The sequence below is a fragment of the Rhynchophorus ferrugineus genome, unplaced genomic scaffold, assembly GCF_030347505.1.
Source record: "Rhynchophorus ferrugineus isolate W39M unplaced genomic scaffold, kcgeb_rfMv2 rfM1, whole genome shotgun sequence".
Taxonomy (NCBI): domain Eukaryota; kingdom Metazoa; phylum Arthropoda; class Insecta; order Coleoptera; family Curculionidae; genus Rhynchophorus; species Rhynchophorus ferrugineus.
The window spans coordinates 88,052,291-88,069,865 of NW_027472580.1; the positions used below are offsets into that span (position 1 = coordinate 88,052,291).

Consider the following 17,575-nt stretch of genomic DNA (forward strand, 5'->3'; position numbering starts at 1 on the left):
AATCCATGAATTGGGCTTCGAATTGCTTCCTCATCCAACGAATTCTCCAGATCTGGACTCCAGCGACTATTTCCTGTTCTCAGATCTCAAAAGAATATTCGCTGGTTAAAAATGGTTGTCAAATGAAGAGGTGATTGACGAAACTGAGGCCTATTTTGAAGTAAAGGACAAATACTATTACAAAAAGTTGGAGGGTCGCTATTCCCCCTTCTATACTCCCCGTTTAGTGTACTGGTCACATTCCTTTAGCCTCGTGTGCTGTTAGTGCTAGCTCATTCTAATATCTCAGGCTATGTTGCTGCTCTTATATCTTTCTAAAATTTCGATGTTGCTATAGCTGCGTATGTCCCATAAATTTAAACTAGATAATTAGCATACGAAATTGACAAGGGGATGTTAAGTGAATGAGTGGAAGTAGTAAATCTAGTAATGATAACATACGGGCTGTATCATTCTTAAATTACTTGATGAGAATAATACCTTTATTTCATTATGAAGAATGAAGGATCAGAAATCGAAATAGGGCCATAGAGATGATATTACCTGCTGGGAGTTTTGCTTGGAGAAATATCACTGGAGTCACTAAAACAGCCATATCTCGAAGAATAATGTAAATTTAAAAAAGCTTTTAAAAAGTTATATTCTAAAAGGTTTTAGCTCCGAAAATATTTTTAAAAATATTTTTTTTTTAAATGTCTAATTTAGAATATAACATTATTTACTTTATATAAATGACCAAACTGTTAATATTCCAATCTCAAAATAGAGAAAGTGTTTTTCTTTCAAATAATCTCAACAAGTGTTAACAAAATCAAGTAGCCACAATGAATGTTAAATAACTAAAACAATAGAAAAAGATTGGTGGATAAGTTACATAACCTGAGCCAATAGGTAATAAAAAAACCTACACAGACGTAAAAAGAAACCCATTCGTAAACGATTCTATCTTCCTCAGTCTCGTGTCGTTTTTTTTGCATTTTTATTTCCATTGTTTCCGAACAAAAGAAACCAACTTACGAGACTATTATTCCAAAACTTCCTGTTTTAGCTATCAGATAACGCTTTGGCCTTGTTTCAAGCGTTGACATCATTATTTGCTCATTAAAAAGCCGATTTCGATTCAAAAGATCGCTTTTAAATTGTATTTTTTCGGGTATACCTCCAAATTCCAAAAGCCAACGACACTTGATGAGTCTATTATTATTTCTGCTTATTACTAATCATCAACGTTGGTTGTTTAAACTATAATTATACGTAAAAACCCAATATGATGAGGATGATGATGATAAATAATCACCTTATTTGAAGAGATTTATATAATTCATGCTAAAGTGACAAATGTTAATCTAAAATGTAATAAATATGAGAATGTGAGAATGTATTTGGTATGTAATAAATAAAGTATATATACAAACATTTTATGAGCCATTAACTTTAACATTTATAGAAAACGGGTTTTAGCATGTTCATTGGTTATATTGTCATATTATTTAAAGGAATTTTAATTTGGATTATTTAAATTAATTTTAATTTTTGGATTTAGAAATTTGGCCTAAAATACTTTCATTTTAAAGCACATAGGACTGAGATATTTACCAGATATTTTTGTTAAGGTTTACCTAATGTATTCAGAGATCAAAATTCTATTTGTTTTATATATTAAATTCCTTAAATATACTGATATATATTTTAAAATTTGAAAGAATAGTTAAAACTTCACATGTATTATAATTCAATAGATTTCAAGAAAATGTCAAGGAAAATTACAAGAGTCAATTTAACTTTTAAGAATGTTGACATAGGAAAGCTTGTTTTTAACTTATATTAGCAATGTTTCTTATTTCTTCAAATCCTAGCTTTTTTCTGCAATTTAATTAAATTTAATAATATGTCCTTATACAAAAACAAAATTAAGCAACTGTACTGGTCAGTCGAAAGATACTCCCAATTTCATCTAAGATCAAACATATTGATTTATTAGACAATAGTAAAGCTGCTTTGGTCATCTAACCGACCAGTGATAACGTTAAAACTGCCAAAACAAAGTTTTTCGATTAATTACCAATACTTATCACCATTTAACTAACAAAGAGTACCACAATGATCTCAAAATCAAAAGGTCCACCCAGGGGGGTGTTATCGAAGACTTGGCCCTAAAACATGAAAGAATATTACTAAATCTCAGCAACGTGCAATATGATTATTGCACAATGAACCATATGAACCACAAGATCAAGTTATATCAAATGATAAATTGAGAAAAGGACTAGTGTGACCAAGAAATTTCAAAACAGTAAGATAATAAGAAAGGTATGAGAACTACTTAAGTTTACCGAGAACAATATATTCAGTTAAAAAATTAACACAAATATAAATCAATAAAGAAATAATATAGAAATTCAATTGGTTTGAAATCACTAATAATAACAAAAAAATGATGGAAGGATATGAGATGGAGATAGAGACTAAAATATTGCAATTCTCTTTAAGGAGTAAACTCAAAAAGGTTAATATACTGTAATAATCGCAATTAATATCACTTAGCAGAATTATATTAATTATTTTTTACATTAGAGAGAATAAAAATAAAATATTAATTCTAGTTCCTTGTATGTGTGTTTCTTCACTCAACTAAATACCAATTTAACTGGTTGTTCCTAGTGATATAGCTTTAATATTAATATTAACTTTTATATTTTATATTACCGATAAAGTGATCATGAAATAAGTTTATAAATACAAGGAATATAAAAACACAATGTATTTATTATTTTATGTATATAATTTTTATTTATTTGTATATATATATATATATATATATATATATATATATATATTTATATATATATATATATATATATATATATATATATATATATATATATTTATATATATATATATATATATATATATATATTTATATATATATATATATATATATATATATATATATATATATATTTATATATATATATATATATATATATATATATATATATATATATATTTATATATATATATATATATATATATATTTATATATATATATATATATATATATATATTTATATATATATATATATATATATATATTTATATATATATATATATATATATATATATATATATTTATATATATATATATATATATATATATATATATATATATATATAGTATCAACTAATTTCTGAATTTGTATTCAGGAATTTGATGATTTAACATTATAATGTACCTGGGATTCTATACACGTTTTTTTTATAGATGTTAATTTTGTTGGGTGTCATTTTATTGAGGTCTAAAAAGTAGTAGTTAGAAATGCAGAGTATTTAATCTTTCTTTTTAAGCGTATTGTACAATTATTGATTTCAATAAAATGAAAATTTCATTTACTGAAGTGAAATAAACATAAATTAAAGCATCCACCACCATGATTTGTCTAATTATTCATGTTGAATATTATTTGTATTCAACAAATGCACAATTAATTGCCTAACTTGCCATTATTCTTTATTTTAGTTATTTGTGTAAGGAGCAAATTTTTCTCATATATGAAAACATTGAATTATAAATCAACATATTATAGTTAGTGGCGAATTAATTTAATTTCTCACTTTTTTAAGGAAAATCCAGTTGAAAATAATTAGCCACTGTTAAATAATGTAAACTTATATTGAATAAACATGACTTCATTTCCAAAGCATTGTTGTTGATTGTCAACCAAGCGATTTTGCAAAATATCAACACTCATTCACATGATGCAACATTCGTAAAATTCTAATAGTAAAGTGGGAAATCCTACACCACTTACTGTAATCACCAGATATCTTCGATTTCGTTTAATCAATGCCCGATGGTGATTAGTAATGAAGAATCATTTTTCAGAAGGAATAAAAAACTTAATCCGTGCCCTATTTATTTTAGCTTTTTTTAACATACAACTTTTCATTTGTTTATTAGTGAGGTTAAATACATTTTTATTGTTTTATTTATGGATTTTATTGTTAAATTAATACATAGTTTTTAAAATCATATTTATTTTAAGTGATATTATCCAAAGAAATGTGGATACATCAAAAGTATCGATATAAAATCAATACAGTACCGATTTTTTAAAATATGTATTGATATTTTACCCCAGAATTGTAAGAAAGAATATCGTTTGTTCTTATGTTCATCTTCATCTCATGAGGTTGCATTAGAATCAATGTTATTAATTTTTATTTGTAATTTGTTATTAAAAGTAAATCGGTTGAAAATAATTAAGCACTGTTAATTAATGTAAACTTATATTGAATAAACATTGTTTCTTTTCCAAAGCATTGTTGTTGATTGTCAACCAAGCGATTTTGCAAAAATGCAACACTTAATCACATGATACAATATTCGTAAAATTCTAATTTTAAAATCGGAAATCCTACACCACCTACTGTAATCACCAGAGATCTTCGATCTCGTTCAATCAATGCCCGATGGTCATCAATCATTTGTCAGAAGAAACAAAAAAAAAATTAAACTTAATACTTATTTTAGCCTTTTTTAACACACAACTTTTAATTTTAACTCATAATTGTTAGAAACAATATAGTTTGTTGTTAGGTTCATCTTAATTTTATGAGGTTGCATCAGAATCAATGTTATTAATTTTTATTTGTAATTTGTTATTAAAAGTAAATCGGTTGAAAATAATTAAGCACTGTTAATTAATGTAAACTTATATTGAATAAACATTGTTTCTTTTCCAAAGCATTGTTGTTGATTGTCAACCAAGCGATTTTGCAAAAATGCAACACTTAATCACATGATACAATATTCGTAAAATTCTAATTTTAAAATCGGAAATCCTACACCACCTACTGTAATCACCAGAGATCTTCGATCTCGTTCAATCAATGCCCGATGGTCATCAATCATTTGTCAGAAGAAACAAAAAAAAATTAAACTTAATACTTATTTTAGCCTTTTTTAACACACAACTTTTAATTTTAACTCATAATTGTTAGAAACAATATAGTTTGTTGTTAGGTTCATCTTAATTTTATGAGGTTGCATCAGAATCATTGTTATTAATTTTAATTTGTTATTTGTTATTAAAATTAAAGACAATTATGGTAGCTTTCATTTATGTTTATCAACGTTTTAAAATATATGCACTTGAATTAGAATTATAGATCGAATATTTTAATTAATAAAAATATGTTTTATTAAGAATAGAAAGTAACAGTATCTCTAGTCCTTGATAAATATAATATAACGTCCTGTAGAATATTTCAAAAAAATATAGTAAATCATAAAAACTCACCAAATATCCTAAAACCTTTGGGTTAAAATCTTTAGAGATTTAATTAACTATTCTTGAAACTAAACTATCGTCTCTTTTGACCGACTAGATATTTACACATGGTACTACACTACTTTCCAGTACTTATCACGCTGTCTGACCGAAAAAAAAACAACTTTCAGTCGCAACCGAATCTACCAAACGAGTTTACCACATGCTCGCTCACATTAACGGACGTCGCTGTGGTCTTCTTCTGGGTTCTCCGCAGAGAGAAATATCGGGTTTAAATTTACTGCTGAGCTGAATAAGTGCTTGACAGTACCTGTACGAAGACTAGCCGGTAGAAAACTGTGCTATTGGTATTCGTGCGTAGTGCTAATTTGAATATTTTAACATATTGTTTTCTGTTACCTGGGCAAGGTGTTAAATTGTCCCAGTTTATATTATGTGATTCGTACACAATCGCATATATTGTGTCGTTATCTATTCCATTATTCACAGTTTGTAGGAGTCATGTATTAATCATTGTAACCTCTATGAATAATTTTATGACAATTATAAACAAACTCATGCTTTAAGGGGTTATATTATGTTCTGTAACGGGCTGAAATATTTGATTATAATAATTATTGGCTTCAATAATGCATATACTTTGTTTATTTTATTGTTTATTTCCTTAGAAATTTTTTGGGTAGAGTTCTTCAGGTTATTATTTCCCGAGAAATGTTATTAGCATATAACAGCTCAATAGAAAAATCCCCGGTCTACTATAGTATTTTTATTCAACATAATTCATTTCAAGTTTGATGCATTGATTATAGCGACCCTCGAGCGAACTTTACATTTTTGTAGTACGATTTGTCCTTTGCTTCAAAAAAAGGTCTCAGTTTCAGTAATCACCTCTTTATTCGACGAAAATTTCTTCCCAGCGAACATTCTTTTGAAATTTGAGAACAAGAAATAGTCGCTGGGGGCCAGGTTTGAAGAATACGGTGGATGAGGAAGCAATTCGAAGCCCATTTCATTAATTATTGTCATCGTTTTCACTGACTGATAGGGTGCATTGTCTTGGTGAAGCTGCACTTTCTTTTTCCTCAAATACGGCCATTTTTCAAGGTAGTCAATGAAAATTATTCCATGCGTATCCCAAAATACAGACGCCATACTGTTGCCAGACGACTGTTGCGATTTCCCATGCTTTGGAGCAGGTTCATCGTGTGCAGTCCACTCGGATAACTGTCGATTGGACTTCGGAGTGAAATGATGGAGTGTCATGTGCCGATGGCCACATGCCATGCCACGTTTCACGTCATGAATCACATATCGACGCAAAAACGGACGCCAACGCGCTGCATCCACTTTGCACAGAGCTTTCTCATACCCAAATTTTCGTTAATGATATAATGTACACGTTCAATTGATATCTTTATAGTGTCTGCTATTTCATTCAATTTCAATTTACGGCCATTCAAAATCATTTTGTGGATTTTTTAAATATTTTCGTCGATAACAACCTCTTTTGGGCTTCCACAGCGTTCACCATCTTCGGTGCTCATTGCACCACGTCTAGACTTAGCATACCAATTCTTGATGGTTGATTTTCCTGGAGCAGTATCTGGAAACTCGGCATCAAGCCAAGTTTTGCTTCAACTGTACCGTTTCCCTTCAAAAAACAGTATTTTATCAACAAGTTGCTTCACTCAAAGTGCTATAATTCACAAACTGATGATCCGACAGCTGACAATTTATACACGCATCTTTTGAGAGTTAAGTCTAACTAAAAAACGTATGGATTCAATTCTAGTAGCGCCATCTATGTGTCAGTGCTGGGACTTTTCAATTGACCTGTTAGCTGTATGTATGAATATATCGGGGAAGTATAACACAAAAATATTAAATTTATTTATTCAAAATATTGGTCATTTTATTCCATATATTTTGACCATCCCCCACGTAATTTATGGAGGCCATTATAAACGAACAGTTTTTCTTTGTATTGTAGATATATTATTTCTTCTACCGAATCTTTGAATACTTCAAAATGGACCAACTACTACTCTGTGTCGACGAAGTGCGTGTTCCTTCAATGGGAAAATTTGGTAGTCAGAAGGAGATAGATCTGAAGGGTACGGCGGCAGCGATAAAACTTTTCATCCAAGTGAATTTAACGTTTCTTTGACTGGTTTTGCTGTACGAGTTGCCAGGCTACTAAACAATTTTTATCATGTTTGAGCGTATTCTGTTTTAAATAATGCATATATTTGAGGTATCATCATTTGTTGTTCAAGTTGTCAGTATTAACTGTTTCTCCATGTTTCAATTGTTGATAATATACGACACCAACGTGGTCACACCAGACAGAGAGACCGTAGGTCTTGCGACCAAATCTATTTGACCTTGCAATGTGGCTATTTTTATGCTTTGAATGTTTGAAATAAATCAGTTTTTCATCACCCGTTACTACTCGAGACAGAAATGATTTCCTCGCATACCTTTGACGCATCATATCCATCCGACCGTCTTTTAGATTCATTCAAAATATTAAATTTTCTAGCAATTGTTTTTGAATTTGTATTAGGTCTACATCCAAAAGCTTCTGCAATTCTGCATCTTCAAACGTATTTGGCCTACCAGTAGGTTATTTGTCTTAAACGTTGAAATTATTACATTTGAATTGTCGAATCTAAGTTTCACATCTTCTCATAATTCATCATAAGTCTCTATTAGCAAACGATGACTTTCAGCGGCTTTTGCAGAAAGTGCAGGCACGCATGCCGTCATTTTATTCAAAACATTTATATGAATAGCTAGTCAAGCCGGAAAGTAATCATGGACACACAAGATAAGACAATTATTTATAGATGGTACATTAATCATTACTGTAACAATGAACATTTTATTTGTTGTTTATTTTTTTTGTCTAAATAATTATCCTTCATATATCTACCGAAAATATAATACAGATTAACAATTTTTTGTATCCGCTATACAAAGTTTGTCATAGTATAGGCCAATTACTGCATAAGCTGGCTTTGAAGACGCAGTTCTTAGGGCGACAGGATAGTTTTCTTACTGTTACTATAGTTGCACGTTCGAATTCCGTAGGGCATAGATATACTTTGTTTTTGTTATTGTATTTGTAATTGCAAATGTCTTTATAGACAACAGTGGAACATTCGACAGGAAATTACCATTCCAGTCACGCCACTAACCAAGTTGAGCAAGACCGGATGTCTTCTGGTATGATCTCCATAGACACTCGCCAGTCGGTAGGCTTAACCGTGAAGGTCATGGTGCAGAGTCTACGTTGAGCGGTAGGTCCACTCCAGATATACCCTAATTAGAAAGAAGGAAACTTAAAAATATAATAAATAAACTCTACTAACTCGTTTTCTTCTAAAAATATACGCTAATCGATTTTTATGAATTCTAAACTGATATAACCTTAACCTTTATTTTGGTCCATTTCATATTTATGAATAATATATATTATTTTTTAATATACTTGAGAAATAATTGTTATGCGTAACTAGTTTATTAAATTTTAAGACATTTTTCTTCCATAAATTTAATTCATTTTCATAATTTTTCACCACAATCCGGATCAAATTTTTTTTTTAATCAAGAAAGGTGCACTCTGAAGATGTGATCACAATAACGTAGAGGTACTGCTCGACGCAACTCCTCAATAACAGTAGACTTAGCCAGAGATTGAAGAGACAAAAATCCATTGAACTAATATAGTTATTTATAGCTGGACAATATACTTTTAGCTAATAAATAGTTATGATATGTGTCAGACATATCATAAACATAACTACAAAATTAATTAATTAATTAGATAAGTTAGTTCTGTTAATTCAGACCACCCCTATGTTACTTAGCTGACCACCTAATGTAATTAGTCTGCTCTGTTGTCTATTAATTAGCTATATTTAACTGATAATTAACAAATGCTGTAAGTGATACAGTTAGAGAAAACATCATTTGCTTTTAAAGCACAGAACAGTAACAAAGCTACTTATAATAAACCATCAGAATGTATATCTATAACTGACAAGAAATATTTTTTTTATTCTTTGTGATTCCACAATCTGCCCTATAGGCAATAAGTATTCCTTATCTCTGTGTTATATATACATGGCTTGTAGAAAATCACTTCATTAAGAGATCTACATAAAATATTATCTTAATTATTTAGCCTAATTCTAAAGCTTATTCTGAAATCTACATATGTCCAGTAATCAGATCAGGTGGTGTTAAACGTTTTAGTCTACGCACTTCACTATCACATCGAATATTTAGCTGATTAGCGAGTACATTGGGATGCACTGACACTCTTTCGAAGTACTTCACACAAACATGTTGAATTACATTCGTTATAGGTTCTAGAGGGATATCGTGTTGTATTACTTTATTTGAAATATAGTATAAGTATAGAGCATCAACAGTGTCATGCAATACTTTATTTTGGGACCGTTGAATGATGGATATGGATATATTAAAGTCAATACATTTGATATAATTTCAGTCAAAGTTGTTTTCGTTTAGAGAGTATGTGCTTCTTCCAGGTTAGGCGTCGATCTAAGTGTATACCAAGATATTTAACTTGCTCTGCTTGGGGGAGTTGACGATGATTGATATTCACTGATGGGCATGTTCTTCTATGCAGGGTAAACGTTACATCGGTGGATTTTCTTTCATTGAGTTTAATGCGCCATGTCATAATTGTATTTGATCCAGGTGGGTTTGTAGGTTTATTGATGCTGTGACTGGATCTTCATGGGATGCCAAGATTGCTGTGTGGTCTGTGTATGTTGCCACAGTAGTTATTTTTGTAGTGGGCAGATCGGCCGTGTACAGAAGATACAGTACTGGACCCAGTACACTACCTTGCGGAACTCCTGAATATATGGGATTTAATTCGGTATGTTCATCGCCTTGATTTACAATAAAATGTCTATCAGTGAGATACGATTTTAGTAAGTGATAGTCCGGATGAGGGAGAAGTTTCTTTAGTTTAACCTGCAAGCCCGTATGCCATATTTTGTCAAAAGCCTGAGATATATCTAGAAAAGCAGTCGAACAATATCTTTTGGCATTTAAGTCAGTGTTTATTTTGTTTGCAAGTCTGTGTATTTGTTCTATAGTCCTATGCTTATTGCGAAACCCAAACTGATGTTCTGCAATAATTTTTCCTTTTTCTATTATATAGTATATATTATCGGTAATAAATTTATACGCCGGTAGGAAGTCACATCTTAAAATGTTTATAAGTCACGCATTTTTATGTACTTATAACTTTTCAATATATTGTAAATTAATTTTACAGAATTATGGATATCAACTCATCCAAATGAATGGCCTCTAACTCCAAAAACTCCTTTGAGAATTGACTGAAAAAAAAACAAAAACGGACGATTCTTTCGGAAACAAATGCAAACCATGTAGGCTGAATACAGCACAGATTAAACAAAATTACTGTATGTAACTGGAATTATTGATTGATTGTGATTATAATTAGTAGCATTCATGTAATGAGACTTTGAATGCGATTATTTAGGAACTATATTTTAGAAAAGTTGCGCTGAAAATACAAAGTTTGAATAAAATTTTGCTAGGTTGAATAGAATGCTTACAAAATAGTTCCCACACATCTGATCGTCAGTTCAGAGTAAGATACGGTGACGAATATTCGAAATATTATATATAGATTTGAAATCCATTTATGCGGGTGTACCACAAAGTAGTGTTCTTGGACTAATATTGTACCTGCTTTATACTAGTGATAATAATATTAAGACAGTTTTATATACAATTATAACAGTTACCAATAGCATTACTGATTAAACAAAGACATGGCGAATACATACTATTGATTTGACCACAAGGAAGATATTACCTGCCAGTAATAATTGGCTCTAGAGTAATTGCGTATGCGAATACAGTAAAATACTTGGGAATGACACTGTCAATGAATGATGCCAGATGCAGGTGGAAGGAGCATGTTAAAAGAAACGAATAGAACTTTGTTTGAAGCCCAAAAATATTTACTGAATTATTGGACGACAATCCGAGTTATCAACTACAATAAACTGTTATTATATAAAGAATATTTAAAAATGTATGAATTTAGGATGTACTATACCCTATAACTATAGGGTTGAATAAATAAAATCAATATAAATATAATACAAACATATCAAAATGAGTACTGAGTATGAACTACGTAACAGATCAATTGAAAAGTCCCCACCTGACACATAGATGGCGCCACTAGAATTAAATCCATATGTGTTTCAGTTAGCCATAACCTTAGAAAGATGCGTGTATAAATTTTACAGCTGGTTTTTGACCAAGACAATGCAGTGTGTCAGAAGTCAGTGAAAACGATGACAAAAATCCATGAATTGGGCTTAGAATTGCTTCCTCATCCACCGTATTCTCCAGATCTGGCCCCCGGCGGCTATTTCCCGTTCTCAGATCTCAAAAGAATGCTCGCTGGGAAGAAATTTTCGTCGAATGTAGATGTGAACGCCGAAATTGAGGCCTATATAGAAACAAAGGACAAATCGTACTACAAAAATGGTATCAAAAAGTTTGAGGGTCGTTATAATCAGTGTATCACTCTTGAACGGAATTATGTTGAATAAATAAAACTAATTTTGGCAAAAAATAACTCTTTTACTATGATAGGCCGGGGACTTTTCAATTGACTCGTTATAACCAAACCAAACCAAACGCTGAACTTAATGAACATTATTGAGATAGAATTAATATATAGAAAGAAATATTTGCAATTGCTTTGTTCTAAATTTAAAAAAATAACTCATTTTTCCCCATTAATAATAATCTCAGCATAATCTGAACACGCAAATGAATCAGACACTTCCCACTCTTACTGTTCCAAATATTTTATCTAGTGGGTTAACATGCGATACGGTCTTGTCACACTGCAAAATTAAATGACTGATTAAATGATGATTAATTCCGATATAGCTTGCTTCAAACAAATTATAATGGTAATATTCATTATTTTTACTGTTGATAGTGGTTCAATTTTGTGATTTAAATAATATTGTTATCTTGGGCTCTAATAAACTGGTTTAGTGTTGTTTTTTCTTTGACTAATTATTGACTAATATTTTTCCCCATCACCTTAATGTCATATTGCGAAATACACTGATGATTGACAATTAATAAAGTAGGTAATGTTGGAATAAACCTTGTAATTCCCTTGTTTTAATATAGTCATGTTGAAATCAACAATTCATTATTACCTGATTGAATGTGATGAAGGGTACTTACGAAACGTTCAACTAGCAAAACAAAAGCTTGAGACTTAGATAAGCTTGGTTCAAATAGCGAGAGAATATTGGTTCTCCTGTAGTATTCAGTATTTACATTTTATATTCCTTTCTATAGACATAATATCTCTATATCACAAGCTTGAGTTAAAACACTTTCGTTTTAAAAGAATTCGAATCTGCAATTATAACATTAATAGAAAGACTATACTTTTAAATTAACAGTGGCTCTATTTCGCGATATTAATAACATTACTAGATTATTTTCAGCTCAGTTTATTCAGACCAAATTCTAACAATTATTCCAGTTAATAAGAGTCTTGTTTCAAATATTCATGTCTACACATATTTGTTTATGTTCTTTACAAATATTCTTATGACAACATATATAAGTATAAACCAGTTATAATATGTGAACTGTTATTAAACAAAAATAAGCTATTATTTTACTTACACCTCTGTTTAGTTCAAGAAAAGACGATTGGTTGAACGGTGATACAAGATGACATTGAGGGTAAGAAAAGACCTATCCATCTCACAGACCAACTCATTTACCATTCAGGTAGTCAAAAAACACATGGCCGTTTAGTCCGAGCCGTATTACATAGCACCTCCCTCCTAAAGAAGCGGTCACAGAGATGTACGTAGTCATTATTCCATCTGGAAAACTTATATTTGTTACAAAATTATGTTTGAGTATCGCCTGTACCTTCGTCCGCTAGTTTGTTTTTGATGGTCTTCGAAATAGCACTGTTTCTACCCAAATTTGCATGGTATCCCTTTCTAAAATGGTTTTACAAATTTTGGTGTATATTCCAATTCCAACTCCATATTCCAATAGTCTACCGCTAAGAAACTGAGTTATTGCAATTCGCATTTAGTGGTCGATCACCCTAAACCACAAATTACTAGTAGATTTATTCTGGGATTATGAAGCACTGCAGCAAGTTTATGAGTTATTGGTCCTAAAACTGGACCTTCCCTTTTGTCACTTTGTACATCGAAGTAACTACTTATTTTTTTCGAAACATCCTTTGGTATCTTTGAATCGTATTTCCGTCCACTTTGCAAAAAATCTACAAAATCGCTAGTTTAATGAAAACAGTTATATTAATTATCTTCATAAAATGAAAGAAAAGGGCCTCCTTTTAGGCTTTATTTCAATACTAAGTTGTCGTTGATATCTACACCATCTTTAATCGTATTATAAAACGTCGTGAAAATTACTCGAATGAAATAAATATCCTAACAGATATAACAGTTAGTTCAAAATTCGATTACAATTACTTTAAAACCCTAATAGAGGAATAGATCAAAGATAATGTCAAGAAAATGTGTTGTTTGGTATCAATTAATAATTAGTTAAATTGTCAGCAATTAAACACTAATTATGACTACTAATGTTTCCCATATTATATATGTGGACAAGTAAAATAAACCTGTAGACTATCCAAAGTAGTTTTGTACATACGTCATCAAGATGTTTAATATATTACCTTCCACAATTTGTAAATTTGTTTTAGAATCAGACAATATTTTACTTCTCATTTTGTTCTTATTTTATTATTATAAAAGGGACAAAATGCTGTCTGATAAGTTCGAATGTGTAATCCATATAGCCTGCCAAAGTGATAAGAGGTTATAAGCCAGCAAATTACTGTTAAATATTAATTTGATACGATTTTTATTGATTTATATTTGCAACTGCACTGAATATTAGTATGGACATGGTCACTGAAATACCTCAAGAAATGAAAAATATAAGTTTGATTTCACCGAAAAAAACCGTCCTCATACAAAGCGGGTGACGAATCAAGATGAGCTTGATATTTGCTCTATCAGAGATTAAATATATGAAGTATATAAAAACAGTAAGCAGTTTTTCAATAGATGATTTAATACAATTATTTCAAAGGAAACTGTTGAAACTGTCTAAAAAGTATCGAAGAGGTCCAATGGGACTTCCAGATATTAGTTTTAAAATAATACAGTTTTTAAAAGTATATAATAAATAAAATGAACAAAAACTTACTATTTCAACTTATGTATTTAGATGAGATGTGGATATTTAAAAATGGGACCAATGTACCTAATGGTCACTTACGGCAAGATGATAATAAAAGTAGTGTTATAACAAAAGTTGTTGGAAAAAGGTAAACGTTGGGATAACAATTGATTAGGTTTTATTAGCCATAATATTTATTAATAATTCATTGTAGATATATTGTACTTTATGCCAGAAACAGGAATTGTTAGTAACACCTTCAATTTGGATGAACTCGATAAGACACATTGTAGAAGAAATTGATTAATCATGGAATTGTGAACAAATATTAGATAAATAGGAAAAAACAGATTAGCTACTCACTTGAATGAAACTCTAATGATATGATTCAGTTCTGCCAATAACTAAGGCAGGGTGATGAGGGTGGAAACAACTAAGGGTAAGTATATAATTAATATGTGATAACTGTAGAAAATGTTGTATTGTATTTGTAGAGTGTAAAAAAGTTACATGCATAGATATGTGTGTGTTTGTTCAGAATATACATGAGCATTTGGTTAAAATGTTTCAGGTGAGAAAGAATAGTAACTGTTTTGCAGATATGGAAAGGAGAATGCAGTGATTAAATCTAGTTTTATCAAGAATGACGTATACAGGTATTAACAGAACAAACGAAGGAGAAATAAAGTGTTATCAAAAGGTCTTTACAAGGAAACACTGTACCGAAAGACACAAGAACTAAGCGTAAAAGGTAAATATGTTCTCTAATGAAAGTAAAATATATTATTTGGATATAGAATTGTTAATTAGGTGGATCAGGCCTCGAGGGGATACAACTAAATAATTAACGCGTCTAGAACTCTAACTCATAGGCGGTATGGAAAATAGTTCAATATAAATATAATAAAACACAAGCCTAACCTACAAAATGTTATAACTGCGTACTTAATTGTAGTTTTAAGTCCATTGATTAATTATATTTGGTAATAGTATTTTTGTTTAATTATTTTATTTAGATTAGAATTTTGTGGTATGTCAAAGCCAAACTGAACTAAAGCTCAGAGTTGATATGGCAGCATTGCGAAGTTTTGACGTCACAAATTTAAACGAGATATGTATAGAACTTCTTTGGATAGACTGTATTTTGCATTTTTGGTTATTGATTTTCAGGTTCCTCAAAAAATTATTAGTATTCTTAGCTGTAATTTGATCAGATACAAATTAATATCTTATTTACGTAATTTCTAAAAATATCGTGAATGGATGGCCAATAAATTCATTGATCATATTGCAGGTTTCGATAATACTTTAATCGCCAACATAAAAGTAACAGAGCAATAAAAACGCAACGCACATTTGTAAATCAATACTGTTAATATTAGCGATCCGTTCATTGTAAATACGAAACTTAGTATTTGAAATGCATTGTAATCGTGTATTGTGAAATGAAATTTATGAAATAACATTGGTTCATACGTTCAGTCGGTTCCCAGAAGTAACATTAAATGAGGAAACTGATTAAATAACAGGAAGCAAGCCTTGATAACAACTTTGAATATCTGCAACTAAAATTTCAGAATTTGTTTTAGGATAATATTACACTGTTAACGCGAATCAACGATTCGTTCGCATTGTTACGTTTTTTATTATCAGCAAAATATTTTGATGTAGTTTGAATATAGAACCTGGTTGTCTAATCATGCATTTCTACATTGCTTTTAATATTAAAATTTATCTATATTCATTAATGTAACTTTAGAGCTATTATTTTTAAAAATATAATTAATAAAATTTTAAAAATATTTAAATTGTGTACTTAAATTGTGCACCACTATATGGTGCATGCGCTGGTGTACTGAATTTCGCTTTTAGTTTAAAAACGTACTTCGTTAAATGTCATGAAATAAAGACACAAATGACAAATATACCGTTAAAACAATCAATATATTTTTCAACAATAATTATATTATTTAACAATATTATAGGAATATTAAATATATTACAATACAAAGGCGAAGGTGCCAGCCCACTTGATTTTAGCAGTAATTTGGCGAAGGAGCTTGTGATTGGATAAAATCGTAATCCTTATAAAATACATGTATTTAAAATAACTAAGCAAAAATATGATAATATAATGTGTATAAATAAAACGATTAGTAAAATAAAAGTACAAATTATGTTTTTGTTTGGGATGTTTTTGTTATGTAAATAAATACTAGTTACTCCAAGTTAGGCTAAAACTTGACTATGTACAACAACATACAGTAAGGAGAGACACCATAGTGTAAGTCCCAAAATATTAGAGTGATGCCACGATCCACCTGAAATGTATTTTTACATATAGCGAGTTAACATATTTTTCGAATTGTTTGGTACTTACTCGTACAATATCCATACACCTCAACGTAATCACTGTGACATTTACACTCGCCCAGAATACATTCTAACCGATTATCTCCTGGTTCAGGACTATGACAATCACTGTGACTCACACATCGGTCACCTAAAACTGTAATCAGCTATTAAGAAGAAGAAGAAATTATTAAATTGGTTTGAATTATATGTTACGCGAGTGAAAACGTTATTCATTAATTGTTTTGGGTTTGGTGTAATTATACATGATAAATGAAGAAGATAAAATAAAGCAAGGAACATTTCTCTACACAAGTTATATTTGTTATTGTTTTTTACTAAACTAATATAGATTCTGTATCAGAACCAACAACTATAGAAGCCGAATATGATTTGTCGGGGTTTTCAGTAAACTCTAAAACTTGCGGCACGAAAAGAACAAAAATAGGAAAGACAAGATAATCACAATATATACAATACATAATAATATACTATAAATTAATTTTAAACAGATTTGCAACAAATCGTGTCACTCTGAATTAAATCGCGTCGGGTGCATTTGTAACAAACTTCATGTTGTAAATGTACCATGTACACATACCATATCATGCATGTACCATGTTGTGACAGGC

General features: G+C 30.2%; 2 protein-coding genes across 4 annotated transcripts in view; both read right to left on the minus strand.

The window, feature by feature from the left end:
* Positions 1-5,692, minus strand: part of LOC143191812 (uncharacterized) — a 56,073-nt gene extending 50,381 nt beyond the window's left edge. Inside the window, exon 1 of the mRNA XM_076397226.1 lies at positions 5,301-5,692. The gene's annotated coding sequence lies outside the window, so the exon portion shown is untranslated. The remainder of the gene's footprint in view (positions 1-5,300) is intronic.
* A 10,982-nt stretch (positions 5,693-16,674) lies between these two features.
* LOC143191805 (prion-like-(Q/N-rich) domain-bearing protein 25) overlaps positions 16,675-17,575 on the minus strand; it is a 38,118-nt gene continuing 37,217 nt past the window's right edge. Inside the window, exons 4-5 of one of the 3 annotated variants that reach the window (XM_076397201.1) lie at positions 16,972-17,100; positions 16,675-16,912 (exon numbers count right to left, since the gene is read on the minus strand). In XM_076397201.1, coding sequence (XP_076253316.1) covers positions 16,821-16,912; positions 16,972-17,100 — 221 coding nt within the window. In that variant the 3' untranslated portion in view covers positions 16,675-16,820. Of the gene's footprint in view, positions 16,913-16,971; positions 17,111-17,575 lie in introns of those variants that run through there. The other 2 variants (XM_076397191.1, XM_076397212.1) reach the window with 2 other exon arrangements.